The following is a 13938-nucleotide window of genomic DNA, read 5'->3' as shown; positions in this document are numbered from 1 at the left end:
ATTATTTCAGACATCGTCTCCTTTTTACAGCCCACAGTGTTGGCCGCCTCCAGATTTGACTATTTTCAAATGTACAGTGTCTGCATTTGTCTAATCAAACCATCTGTTAGGTAGATACTGAGCACTGTGCTAGTTTAAAGGCCGCTGACATGTGAACACACGGTGTAAAACACTACACCCCCTGCAGAATGGAAGGGAAGTCTGAGCCATAAAACCCCTCTGTGAAATCTGTTTCCCCAGGATTTATAGCTGTGGTAGGAAACCTCAATTCAAAGTGACATTTGAGGATACAAGAGACACTCCATGGTGGTGATACAGATGTCAGTGCAGATGTCAGGAAGAGAGGCTGCTTGTCTTATTTAGCCTTAGCTCAATTATGGGGTTCAGTGAGATTAGAATGTCACACATTTTATGTGGTTGTCAATCACAACACAAATATTTTCAAATAAATATTTAATTTATTTTATAATTTAAGCCAGGACGGAGGGTTGAAAACATATATGTATATAAAACTTTGGTATAATTATAAACCACCTTACAAAAATAAACCCACCGACATGAACAGACTGGTGACTTCAAACAAACCACGACACTCACAGTGAAGCTGTCGGCAGCTGTATCGAGCCAAAACCACTGTTTACCACGCGCTGACATAATGATGGTATATGTGATAAATGCAGTAATAAATATTCGGGGAGAGGTTCCAGGGCTTCCTCCAGTGCTCATTAAACTGGAGTGACACCATGTGTTGAGATGAGGAATTAACTCAGTTATTTTAGGAAACTGTCTGATCTAAAAATACATGTTCAGCTTTGTAGCCACCTCGCTGTGGACAGTAGTGAGTGTATTTATTGTCTGTATCCTAAGTATTATATATTTTCTGCCATAATGAGAATGTAACCTCTGATTTAGGGTATTTCATATTTTATTAAATAGTATAGTAACTGCCTATCAACTTGTCTTTATCACATTTTTAGACTTATATCATCTGTATGTAACAGAACTGATTTTCATGGGAAAATAAATAGTAAAAAAGACAAGATAAATAGTGACCTAACAATGCAGCACATCCTCACACTCACACACACACACACACACACACACACACACACTGAGCTGCCGTTCACCTATCAAACAAGAAAGAGGCTGTTTGTCTTTGTCCTGGGATCAGTAAACATCCTCAACACAAACAAGTTCCTCTGGAGACAGAGGAGAAACTCACACCATCAGGGCAGCTGCACTCTCACTCCGGCGCGGCCTTTGATGTGCTTCAGAGAGAGCTGATAATGGAGGCTCCTTACATCTTAATTCTTTTAACTGGAGCGTGGATGTAACAGGTTGCTGACACTTTGTTGTCATTGTCTTGGCCTGATGTGAACTAGGGACATATTTAGAAGAAATCGCAGCCCCTTCCATTCGCCGTGTGCACATATCTGGATCGTTCCCTATTCATCCCTGGACCCGTGAGAGAGTTCTGCTTTGTTCATTCACACTCCTCCAAGTGGGAGCGTGTCTCAGTTTGTCCAAAATAAACGGCAGCGCTCATGACGTCTGTGAGGAAGCGCTGCTGTGACTTATTTCTATGCACGTATCGCTGCACGGCTACTTTCAAGTGCTCCGTGTGACTTACCCCTTGTTTTACAAAGGAGAAGCAATAAATACAAGTGCATGTGTCCCTGCTCCTCCGCTTTTAACTGTTGCTAAGCGGAAACCAAGGACGCAGCTCTGCAGCAGCTTGCGGTCCCCCCCCCCAGTGGCCGCTCCCTGCAGAAAGCCCCCCCCCCTCCTCCTCCCGTCGGCCCTGGGCGAGACAGTCAGGCATTTGGTTCAGGCCACGGCGTGCGCTGCAGCCTGGGGTGGTGTCTGGCTGCCACATGACGGCTGTTAATCAGTGACTTATGAGCCAAAACTCACCAGACCGCGCTGACACTCAAGCTCATTTTCACAGTTAACACTTCAGTTGACCAGCCGTGGTTTACGCCAGTGAAATCTGCAGCATCGATAAGCAGTTTTATTGTGATTATTAGCCATGAATGTGCTGGTTGCTTCAGAAGCTGAGGCATCATTGGAGCCGCTGCCATTTGCTTCAATAGCATCAGATCCTAGGTTTGTACGTGTGCAGGCTCCTCTGTGTAAATATGCTTTAGCCTCAGATGAGCTTCAAGGACTTACTTGTTTTTACCTGCTGTGTCGTTCTGCTCGTCCGCCCAGCATGACACCCCGTAGCCCGGGATCAGCCTCTCGGAGATCAAAAGGACGCGATTCTTATCAGATAATATTCTTGTTCGCCTTCCCTCCCCTTTGAGTCTAGCGTCCTCACACTGTTGACCTGGACTGTGCACGCTGGCCCTTATGGCCCCTTGGCCTTTCCTCTTCTTATCACCATGATGACCAGGCCATGATAAGGCAGGTCCAGCCTCAGGAGAGAAGGAGGGCGATGTCCACACTTCTCAGCCTCCACAGCTGCATAACTTGGACACGTGGGGAAGTGAAGAGGTCATCTCAGCTCGCTGCACGTTGATTTCACTCTCAAATGTTCACCTCAGTTTATTTTTTATTCTCCGTGTACGTCTAATTTAGGCTTCAGCCGCATGTGAATTTGAATTTATCATCACACCTGATCGTTCTTCACAACACTGACGCGTGACGGCGGTGCATCTGTCTCTGTCTTACGCGCCTTTATGGGGACGCTGGCTAGACAGACAGACAGACAGAGGAGACTAGTGTCCAAAGTCACGACCCTGCCCTGACCTGGACGAAGGAAGTGGTCACGCTGCTTGAGACAAAGCAGGGCAAAGGAGAGTCTGAGGGGCTGGCTGGGCAGCCTCCAACAATGGGTCCGTGCTCTAAGCCCGCGGGCCACACAAAGGCCAGAGAACCCCCCACCTTCCCACTCCCACATTGCAATAGAGCTGGCATTTCACACTGGCCTGTGAACAGCCATTGACTCAAACTACTGTTTAACCTGACCCCTGGCTTACACAGACATCGAGATGAGTCTGGAGGGATGCATTCAGGTACCTGACCTCTCTGACCCAGTCACAAACACAGTGCAGTCTGAAAATACAAAAACATGCTGCCTCACAGTGCTGCGGATTTTCTTTAAAAGCATGTGATCAATAGGCCAAGCAATAAATAATACGCATAGTGATGGGTATAAGGAGCAACAGCACCCAGGGGAACGAGACACACCTCCAGACCCTTCGTCTGGGTTAACTACCCTCGAGCCAGGCACTCTCCGCTCTCAATGGACCGCTCCTCCCCGTACCTGTACGCGGCTCAGACCAAGGTGCGGGGGCTGCATATCAAACAGGCCGGGCCCTTTGATGTGAATGGAAACACAAACGCTGATCTGAGCAGAGTCGTAACGGCTTATTTGTTCCCTTTAGTCATTCATGGGGCTGCTTGTTGAATGTGTATGCCTTCAAAGGGCCGCTGCATGCGCCGGTGGTACAGTAGGCGAGGAGGCCCTGAGAGGCCGCGCTGGGCTGCGAGGAGGCCATCTGGCCTCTCCTTCCCCAGATTTGATATTGATTTATTGGCTGTACGTGGAAAGATAAGGGGACAGCAGCTGCCCGAGCTTCTCTGCAGCCTCGTAGACAATGGGCCTCCTGGTAATCTACATCCTGTGCAAATGTAAAAGGTTTTTAAAAGGGAAACAGAAGCCGCATAAAACACCAAGCCTTTGATATGTTTGCACCAATTCCACATTAAAGGCTGCACACTGTGTTAATCTTAATAATCCTCACTACACATTAATGACCCGCTGCTGGTCTGCGGGGCTGCATTAACGCCTGTGTCTGTGCTTGTTTGTTGTAATAAGGCCCAATCTCAGTAATGAGGTGCAAAATTGCATTGACTATTCCTAACAAACCATAACAGCCTTTCACAGTTTAACTATCACAGAAACCGTTAATCCAAAATTAGGCCCCCACGCATAACAAGCCTCCCGCTGCTGCTAAGTGAGCCGCTGCAGTTTGGCCTGAGCCGAGGTGTCGGCGTGGCGACGTTTCTCACCCCCGCACCCCCCGAGCAAAGACACCGACGCACAGAGACAGACCCCTGTCACCCAGGCCCGTTCCTCTCCCCCTCCCCCCTCCCTTTCTTCCCCTTCCCCTCCCCGGCCAACGCGAGCCTGTGATGTGATTGTCTCAGATAATGAGGTGAGAATTTTATTGCGGCAGTCTGTGAGCCTGGCACCAGTCTGTGAGGGCGAGGAGCGCTCCGGGCCCCGGTCCCGGCGCCTCCTCCGTGGTACCGGGCGCCCTCTGTTGCCGGCTCGCGGGCCGCTGCCTCCGGCCCTCCAGCAACGCACTTCAAAGTGGGAGATCAAGGGTTGATTTGCGAATGACAATGCCCCAGTCGGCCTACACCTACTGCTACGCGCCAGTCCCAGAGACACAATGGCATGCGGGCTGCTCCCGCACTACTTTGTTACGTGGAGGAAGTGCTCATTGAGGAGGGGAATATACATACAGGAAGGAGGCAGTGCTCTATCTGTGTCTATACAAACAGCGGTGGGCAGAGGCAACGTGAGGGGCGCAGGAAGGACAGTGGAGGAGACAGCGACAGAGACAGATTCTCAGTGACTGCTGAAGCATTCATTGATAAGATGCAACCTGGGACCACGTCGCACTTATCTTTAAAGAAGCTTGTGCCGCTATCTTGTGTGTTCGAAACCTACACATATGAGTAGGATCAAAGATCCCAGTGCGAGTTCCAAAACTGGCCTCCGTCCAATGACATCGGTTATGAAGCTAATTGCCTTCCCTGCATCCAACCTGGCGCAGAGGGTAAAGCCATCATCCCGCAGACGCAGACACCCCCCCCTCCACCCCCACGCGAGGGGGAGCTTCTTGTGATCAGGCCGTCGTTTCCTCCGGTTGGCTCTGTTATTCCAGAGGGCCTTTGTGGAGGAGCCAAGTGGTCCGGGCCGCAGACAGGAGGTGGGCTCCTCGCATGCATCCGAGGTTGTCAGCCCGGCAGGGGAGGGAGGCGCTCCTGGCAGGCCGAGACGAGGAGAAAACAAACACGGGCGCTGGAACAAAACAGCCACAGCCAGTCCCTGCTGATTAATGCAGTTGTGCAGTAAATAAGACATGTTTGATCGCTTTGGCAGAATGGGTGAGGCTCAGATGAGCAGATCGCTGGAGAAGTATGTCACGTTCTCACAGAAGGACACACAGACTCTGCTTAGAAAGAACAACTGCCAATAGCCAATGACTCTGCCAGATGTTTGGCTAATTACTGTACCCAGCAACCTTTAACCCGACAAGAATACAGAGCTGTTTCCAATTTGTCTCGTGTGACCCAAAGAACCCATCACTGTGTTGTTGAATACTTATAAATAGCCAAATAGTTGTGTAATATAATCATAAAGTCTCAAGAGCCTCATGACCATCTGACAAAATAAATGTCAGCTTAAACAAGTAAATGCCTTTTTTATTATGCTGTAAACCTAAAGGTATGTTTAGCTTCTAGTCTATTTATGTTTGTCCAAACACAGAGATGCTGTGATACTTCATGCAACATTTTATTTTAATACATGTTTCAAATGAAGCCCAAAAGTAGGCTTAATGCGCCACCTATGGACCCAATGAAGCCCCAGTCATCCCTTAAATACATAGATGTAATATAACCCAGTCAGGCCTAAATGTGAGAGTGGTCACACTCACTCAGTGAATAAGTGCTACCTCTGTAAAGGAATCTGTTACTAGTATATAGAACAGTTACATGAAAACATAAAGTCAAAATACTTTCTTTAGCTTTTTTGCAATTTGCAGTTTTTCATTTGTGATTTTTAAATGCTGGCCAAGTTTCCAAGGACACAGTGTCTGCTGGGCTTGTGTGTAATCTTCAGGGCCAGTAGTTTTTAAGACCTAAAGTGACTTCAGGGCTGATATATGATGATGAAATACCGAAACACTGTCAGATATAATGAATGATGCTTGAAATGGATTGTTTTATTGTAGTACTTGCACTATACATCATGCACTTCGGCGCTTCAGCATGAGTAAAAAAAAAACTGATGACTGCTATTAGTTACGATGCGAAATAGAACTGTGCTTTTAGACAATTTTGCAATGTCTAACATTATGGATTGTGGCTTATTTAGCTTGAGCTTTAAAACAGGCCAAAGAGCGCCCCCTAGCGTTAACACGGCAGCACCTGCACAACAAAGTGACGTGAGTTGTCACATAACACCACGGAACGGGACGGGGGACGTATGGCTGCTCGGCTCTATAATTAGATGTCTAACCTGTATAAACAAATCCTTTACTGTCCCTCGGGGAAAACTGAAATCACAAGAGTTCAGAGAAAGGCCAAAAAACTATGGTTAAGAAAGACAACAGGCTGACAAGCTCCCAGAGCTTTGCGTGCGTCGCTTTCGCCGGGTTTCTCAGTAAAAGCGCAACTTCGCCGTTGGAGGTGGTGAAGATTAAAAGTCAGGTCGGCACTTTTCACAGCAAGGGAGGTTTCCTTCAAAGTTTCGTTCGGATCTACCAAAATGAGGGACTCCGAGCATTTTGGAAAGGAAACTTCGCCTCGTGTCTCCGGCTGTTCCCCTACACGGCTGTTCACCTCTCAACGTACAGAAAGTAAGTGAAGACTGATCACACCTGGATGCGAAGGTGTTAATGTCATGATGAACGTTCTCAATAGCGAAGCAGCTTGCTTTTACCCAGTGTTTACGTTAAATTAGCTTGTTAGCATCTTAGTCAGATGACAGGATGTATGAACAACATAAAAGTATAACATAGATTAAATGCAGTGTGTATACGAAGGTGCATGTAACGGTGCCGGTTCTTTATTGTGTGACCTGATAAAAAACGCATTTTTTTGTCTAAATAGTAGTTTAGAATGGTTCAAACAGTGCAACTTTACTGCACTTCCTGTGTGAACGTTCGAATCAGGCTTGTATTTTGAGCCAATCAGGAGGCCGGAGCGCCTCAGCTGATTTTGACAGGGCTCGTCCCCTGAGTTTTGTCTTTCAGGTTCTACATCCTGGAGTAATCGAAAACGTCCACGCTATACTAAAATGATGCAGTAATTCACATTGTTACATAACATACTAATACCTGTAGTCTTAAATTACACTTATTTCAGTTCTATGGTGAATAAAAAGATGAATTGTTTATTGGATTTGTTGATCTAATTATTTTTTTATACATATTATTATATTATTATATATATTTCTTAAAACAAATTCTAATAGTAACCAACTATATTTGCAGCTAGGGCTGTGGCTATAAAATTTAAAAGGTAGTTGTGAGAGGAAATTATGCCTCCAAGTCTAAACTTTGGTGTAAAACGCTTCAACCTTTCTATAGGTTACTCTAGGTCAAAACATACTGATAAATAAACATGTGGGGCTGCGTGGAGCAGGTGTGCAGTCATAAATACAGTGTACCTGTACCATGCGGAAGCTGCTGCAGTGAGGACGTGTCACCTCACGTTACACAACGCATGCATTTAGCAGCGTCCACCTCGACAGCACAGTCTGCACAGCCTGTTCCAGGAACGGAAAGTCCTCCCTTTGTCTCACATGCCCTCAGTTATTCACCGGCTGTTTTAGTGGCTTCACCGGCTGCTGATATGCAACCCATGTTTTTGAACAGATCAGGATACATTTATATTAATACAGATGAATCATACTTTCCTGCTTGCAGGTATTAATTAGCTTACACAAAACAAGTTAGAACGAATGAGCTTTAACCCAGCAGTATTCAGTGTTCAGCTCTGGTAATTGTTTATGTCCCTATCATTTATCATTACTATTGACCAATGGCAGTAATCATCACCTCCTAACTTTGGCCTCCTGTGTTGGCAGCATAGTCCACCTCCACATGGATGAACTGGGCTTCATCTCTCAGTGGAGAGCCATATTTGCTGGTGGACTAGCCGGTGTTGCTGCTGCTCTAGCCACATATCCTCTGGAGGTGGCGGAGACCAGACTCGTCATTCAGAACTGCAGAGAGCCCACGTACGTGGGTGTATTTCGCACTATCTCAAAGATTTACGGGAGTGAAGGGCTTCTAGCGCTCTACAGGGGCTTCTCCCTCACTGTTTTGGGTGAGTATGCACACAGATTTCTTCAATAGACTCCCTCTTGTCATATAACTTACTCTACATCTGCTTTCTCAACAGGTGCATTTCCCTTTTCTGTTGGATGCTATGCAGCCTACATAAACTTGGACAAGCTCTGGCAGGAACCTGCTTTTCGCTTCACCCCTCTCCAGAACTTCATTAACGGCTGTCTTGCAGCAGGAGTGGCTCAAACCCTCTCATACCCATTTGAAACAGTAAAAAGGAAGATGCAGGTAAGTTGTGACAGCTTCTCGGCATGTGGTTCATGGTGTTTAGATGTAATAATTAAAAGACAGCTGCACACAACAGTGTTCTTGCAACTGACTGCACTACCACATGTTAACCAGAAGGGGGCATTGGCGTTTTTCTTAAATTCAGGAGACTACGGTTCTTGCACTCTGTAACTTTAAACGAGGAAGTTAAATTGTGAATATTTAGAACATTGTGGGTATACTTTTCTTTTCTTCTAACCCTTAAGTCAATTAAATTTGTAAAAAAAATATAATATCAGAACATCTATGTGTTTCAAAGCACCATGTCAGTCTGCAAGCATATCAGAGATGTCTTATGTATATTAAGGACACATGGGGAACAATCAAACAGCAAAGAACAGAATACTACATCTGGTTTTATCAGTATATTTTAAGCTTCCACAAGAATCAACAGCAGCTGGGAATGTGAATGTGTCCTGGGTCTGTTGAAGCTATAGATAAGTTCTCTAAAGATAGCCAGGAACTCTGAAAGCAGGCGAGGTGAGAACTGTGTGTCCAGTTCATCAAACCGTGACTGTCTCACCTCATATCAAAGAATAATGTTACTGAAATTAAGATTAAATTAGACTCTGTCCAACAGAGAGAATTGAGGATGATGATGATGGTGTTGACGCTGTCTGAAGCTGTGTATTGACAATTGCCACATGACAACTATAATATAATCCATTCATAATGTCCACTTTTCCTCTTTAAATAGCTTTTAGTTAATTATTAAAGTTTCCAATTTTAACATTAACATAATTTCCACTAAGTCAATAGATTTAAAGGTAAAATGAGCCATTGATTAAATCACCATATAGCTCAACAAAAAGACAGATAGTGACAGGAATCCTGTCAAGCACAAGCTGATCACAGATCAGTAATCATAAAATAAACAGAAACAGGGATTACTTCTCACTTTCTGCTCCACTATTAAAACACAATAACACAATACGCATGTGTATTCGAAGGTTGATATTTTAAGGTGATATTTTACTAAGTTCACTGTCATTGGTTTTCGTTCTCTCAGGCGCAGAGTGCCCGTCTCCCACACTGTGGTGGCGTGGACGTCCATTTCAGTGGAATGGCTGACTGTTTTGTGCAGGTTGTTAAAAATAAGGGCATCCTCTCGCTGTGGAATGGACTGACTGCCAACACAATAAAGGTACAGCTGCATGTTGTAGTAATTTGTCCCAGTCTCATGTGGATTGATCTGCTTTACCGTGTGCTACACACAAGTCATAGGAGCCGAAATAACTGCACATGCTTAGGAGCAGGACTGTGACGCTGACAGGATTGTAACTCGTGACTTACGCATAGAAGGGGGGGCGGGACGCGCATGGAAAGCAATGTTCAGTGTGTAACCCATAGCAGGAATAACTTGAGCAAGGTGAGCGAGGTCTGTCTCGGGGGCAGCGTGCTCCACTCTCCTGTTTCAGCTGCAAATGTCACCATGGGCTACATGTTGTTTTACCAGTAATGACACTTGTCATGCTTTCAAAGAAATCCCAAACCAGAGCACAACCACACTGTGTTCACGTGATAGAGGGAATTGATTAGGGAGTGCAGGCTTTCCTTTGAACTCACCCAAATCTTCCAACCTTTCTCCCTTTCTTAGATTGTCCCCTACTTTGGCCTCCTTTTCACCTGCTTTGAGATGTGTAAACAGGTTTGCCTCTACCGCAACGGGTACATCGTCTCCCCTCTGAGCTACGAGCTCACACCGGGGGTCGACCAGAGCCTCAGGCCGTACGAGCTGGAGGAGGTGAAGCGCTACTTGAAAAACAGGGACTTTGGGTCAGAGGAGTCCTCCCTCGGAAACCGCTGGTAAAATGGACTTAATCTGACATATGACCTGCAGAATGACCTTGCCACAGTGAGGCACTTCACTGTGTTTTGCAATAATTACACAAGATTATGTCTCAGGTTGCATGTATTCATAAAAGCTAATATCAGTGAATGCATTTACATTACATCCTGTCAGAACATTTTCTTACACCTTTTTTAACCGAATGTGCCTTGAGTACTAACTATTTATTAGGAGGCTTCTTCCAGTATTAACAATAAATAGTGCCATAGTTTATTTACAGAGAAGGATCTTTTACACTGTATTGTACATTGAGTCACTTTAATGAGCTTTGCCCTTTAGCAGCCAGACAATTAAAATGAGCAAAAAGCACTTATTTAAACTAAGAAAACATGATTTTGTGTAGTTTTCATTTCTGTATGCTTCTATAAGATATGTTTTCCATTAAAACAAATATATGAACTACTTGTGTTTGTTTGGTGCTGTGTCAAAATTAATAAACACACAGGCACAAACACATTATTTGGTTGTGAGTTCACGGAGTTTCAAATAAATAAATAAATGAGGGAAAAGATTAAGACCTTTAAAGGCTGTGCTGTCAGCTGACTGGATCACGTCCCGCTCTGCACTGTGGGAACCAGTGACAGCCAAAGGACATTAACAGTTGGAATGACCTTTACCTACCACAACGTTTAGGCCTCGGCAGATTCCACATAACTCAGGCTCGAGACCAAAGCTACGACCCAGAACCTAATTTAACAGCTTAACTTCTGCTCACGTGCGCTTCCATCGCAATATCTTAAAACAATTTTAGACAAGATAGTATAACTTCGTGACACCCCTGCTAAGATTTACTTGAGCGACCAGCGAGCGCGCCGAATCAGAAGCCAAGGACGCGGGTTGGTCCCGCCCACAAGCGACTTGGCGAACCAATGGGAAAGCGGAGTCGAAGTTCACGTTTTCTCTCGCGTTCCGTCTTCTTAAATCCCCTCACCTCTAGATTGGGTTCGGCCATTTCCACTGCACCGGCAAACCCCAGCGATCGAGTAACGGGACGGCGACTGATAACATCTGAAGATGAGCGAACAAGCGATTTCCTTCGCCAAGGATTTCTTGGCTGGTGGTATTGCCGCTGCCATTTCCAAAACAGCTGTAGCACCTATCGAGAGAGTCAAGCTTCTCCTCCAGGCAAGTGTTAATATATAACGTGATTATTTATTGTATTGTTTCATTTTTGCAACCATCAGACATTTAATTAAACTGTAAATCGTGTCTTAGCTTGTATCATGTTAATATCTTCTCTCTGTCTGCAGCAACGATGTCATGATTTCATTTCCAAACGATTGGAGGTTAATATAATTAACGATGTAGCGAGCTTTTGTAGCAGAGGAATTATTATAAAGGTTATGCATTGTTAAAAGTAGAGACGGGTGTCTAAAAATAGCAAACCGGAGCGGCTCCGTGTCAGAGATGGTGCAGGCGCATATGAGAAATGAGCAGAATCGAGGCGCATCAGACCTGTTACGTAATGCGGCCGCCACCGAGTTGCAGTCATTCCGAGCGAAAGCGCAGGGTCGCGCGACGAGGCAGGGAGGCGTCTCATGTGTTCAGAAAGCCGCTCATCCGACGCGGCGGCTTGGCATTTTACGTTTACAATACACCATCAAGGTCACGGCAAGGTTTGCGCCATGTCTGTCCGCTGCTGCAATGGGCCTGGGTTTAGCGGCAGCGGAGGGGGGGGGGGGGGCTGTGAATTGTTGAATGGATGTCGTCACGAGTTGTACTCCAGCACATGGATGGAAATGTGCCTGTTGGACAGACACGTGAGAGGCGCGTCGATGTGTGTTCCATAGAAAGTGAACAGGTTAAAGGTCTGGGTCTCACACCCGCTCATGCCAGACTTTGGACCGACTCTGACGCAGGCTCCATTCACTGTTTCTAACGCTCTCTGTGCTTCAACCGCAGGTGCAACATGCCAGTAAACAGATTGCAGTGGACCAGCAGTACAAGGGCATCATCGACTGCGTGGTCCGCATCCCTAAAGAGCAGGGCTTCCTCTCCTTCTGGAGGGGGAACCTGGCCAACGTCATCCGCTACTTCCCCACTCAGGCGCTCAACTTCGCCTTCAAGGACAAGTACAAGAAGATCTTCCTCGACGGCGTCGACAAGCGCACGCAGTTCTGGAGGTACTTCGCGGGCAACCTGGCGTCGGGCGGCGCCGCCGGGGCCACGTCGCTGTGCTTCGTGTACCCGCTCGACTTCGCCAGGACGCGCCTGGCGGCCGACGTGGGCAAGGCCGGGCACGAGCGCGAGTTCAAAGGCCTCGGCGACTGCCTGGTGAAGATCAGCAAGTCCGACGGCATCAGGGGCCTGTACCAGGGCTTCAACGTGTCCGTCCAGGGCATCATCATCTACAGAGCCGCTTACTTCGGCATCTACGACACGGCGAAGGGTGAGTTGTCCCCGTCGGCCCTCTCTCAGCCGACCCGCTGCCTGCGTTAAGCCCTCGGCTGCCGTTCCTCCTCCAGGCATGCTTCCAGACCCCAAGAACACGCACATCGTGGTCAGCTGGATGATCGCCCAGTCGGTGACTGCAGTCGCGGGCCTGGCGTCCTACCCCTTCGACACCGTCCGCCGTCGCATGATGATGCAGTCTGGGCGCAAAGGAGGTAAAAAAAACCACAAAACACTATATATGTCTCCAATTGTGGTCGTAGAAACAGAGGTTTGAGGTGTTTTGGTCGCGGTCTCGCCCTCAGCTGACATCATGTACAGCGGCACCATCGACTGCTGGAGGAAGATCGCGCGCGACGAGGGCAGCAAGGCCTTCTTCAAGGGAGCGTGGTCCAACGTGCTGAGAGGCATGGGCGGCGCCTTCGTGCTCGTCCTATACGACGAGCTCAAGAAAGTCATCTAAGTTGTTTTTCTATGTTCACTCTTCATGTTCTGAAGTTTAACTGTAACATATCTTGTACATTTGAAAAGGACTTAAATGCCTAATTATATTTATAGGGACCAACTAGTATTTTCTACTAGTTGTACCGGGGGAATCTGTTCTGTGTGCACTGTTCTCTTGGCCCATTGCTTTTTTTTTTTTTGTTGTTATTTTTTTTGTTTCACCCCCTCACCAGAATGTCATTCCCTGAACAAGAACCTTGCCGGAAAAAGCGAAATAAAGGCAACCTACAGAGTGAGCGTCCTGCCTGGTTTTAAATTCGAATGCCGTGTACCCAGGGTAAGATTACAGAGCGTGACCGCGGGTCCTGGCGGCACATGTGAAGCTGTGTCACGCCCCACAGGAAGCTGCTGGACACCCTCTCCTGTGACGCGTTGGCTCAGGCCTGGGGAGGTCTGCGGGTTGACGTTGGTGGGAAGCCAAAATCAGCTGAGAGAGTTCAGCCACTGATCGCGTTTCAGCCGCGCTTCCAGTAACGTGAAACCCAGTTCTCCAGGGAGCGTTGCTGTATTTCAGGGTGGCGTCCGCTCGAGTGGCTACCTGCAGACAGAACCAGGATTACCTGTCGCGAGGTGGATTATTCCACGCTTCTAAATATACTTTTATCTCCTGCCAAGACTCATCTGACTCCGACTGGTGTGACTGACAACTTTAACCTTGACTCATTTAACCATTTACCAGTGACGCACCTCTTCCAGTTATTCACCATTATGGTCATCAGAGCCGCAGATTTGCCAATTAAAACTTTTTTCACTATTCATTAAATAGATCAAAATCCTACTTATTAAGATGGTGTGCGTTTAAACAGCCTAAATTGTAATAAATGAAGTTTGAAG

At 46.7% G+C, this 13938-nt stretch overlaps 2 protein-coding genes across 2 annotated transcripts; both read left to right on the top strand.

Moving 5' to 3' along the window:
- The first annotated feature begins 6163 nt into the window (after positions 1 to 6163).
- slc25a43 (solute carrier family 25 member 43) lies at positions 6164 to 10611 on the top strand. Its single transcript, XM_029165511.3, has 5 exons — positions 6164 to 6599; positions 7832 to 8073; positions 8149 to 8321; positions 9370 to 9504; positions 9958 to 10611. The coding sequence occupies exons 1-5, from the start codon at positions 6334 to 6336 to the stop codon at positions 10168 to 10170; spliced, it is 1029 nt and encodes a 342-aa protein (XP_029021344.1). The 5' UTR covers positions 6164 to 6333; the 3' UTR covers positions 10171 to 10611.
- Positions 10612 to 11136: 525 nt separating this feature from the next.
- On the top strand, positions 11137 to 13340 carry slc25a5 (solute carrier family 25 member 5). The gene is made up of 4 exons (XM_029165512.3): positions 11137 to 11334; positions 12112 to 12598; positions 12675 to 12815; positions 12906 to 13340. The coding sequence occupies exons 1-4, from the start codon at positions 11224 to 11226 to the stop codon at positions 13061 to 13063; spliced, it is 897 nt and encodes a 298-aa protein (XP_029021345.1). The 5' UTR covers positions 11137 to 11223; the 3' UTR covers positions 13064 to 13340.
- Positions 13341 to 13938: the final 598 nt, after the last annotated feature.

This window comes from Betta splendens, chromosome 10 (assembly GCF_900634795.4).
Source record: "Betta splendens chromosome 10, fBetSpl5.4, whole genome shotgun sequence".
In the NCBI taxonomy this organism is placed as follows: Eukaryota; Metazoa; Chordata; class Actinopteri; order Anabantiformes; family Osphronemidae; genus Betta; species Betta splendens.
This window is presented reverse-complemented; position numbering and strand designations above follow the sequence as displayed.

Excerpts from the sequence above, each read along its gene's own strand:
- slc25a5 (XM_029165512.3), top strand. The coding sequence starts at position 11,224 with ATGAGCGAACAAGCGATTTCCTTCGCCAAGGATTTCTTGGCTGGTGGT. Across the intron at positions 12,599-12,674 it reads CATCTACGACACGGCGAAGG|GCATGCTTCCAGACCCCAAG; the intron begins GTGAGTTGTCCC and ends TTCCTCCTCCAG. Across the intron at positions 12,816-12,905 it reads GCAGTCTGGGCGCAAAGGAG|CTGACATCATGTACAGCGGC; the intron begins GTAAAAAAAACC and ends TCTCGCCCTCAG.
- slc25a43 (XM_029165511.3), top strand. The coding sequence starts at position 6,334 with ATGGTTAAGAAAGACAACAGGCTGACAAGCTCCCAGAGCTTTGCGTGC. Across the intron at positions 6,600-7,831 it reads CACCTCTCAACGTACAGAAA|CATAGTCCACCTCCACATGG; the intron begins GTAAGTGAAGAC and ends CTGTGTTGGCAG. Across the intron at positions 8,322-9,369 it reads CAGTAAAAAGGAAGATGCAG|GCGCAGAGTGCCCGTCTCCC; the intron begins GTAAGTTGTGAC and ends TCGTTCTCTCAG.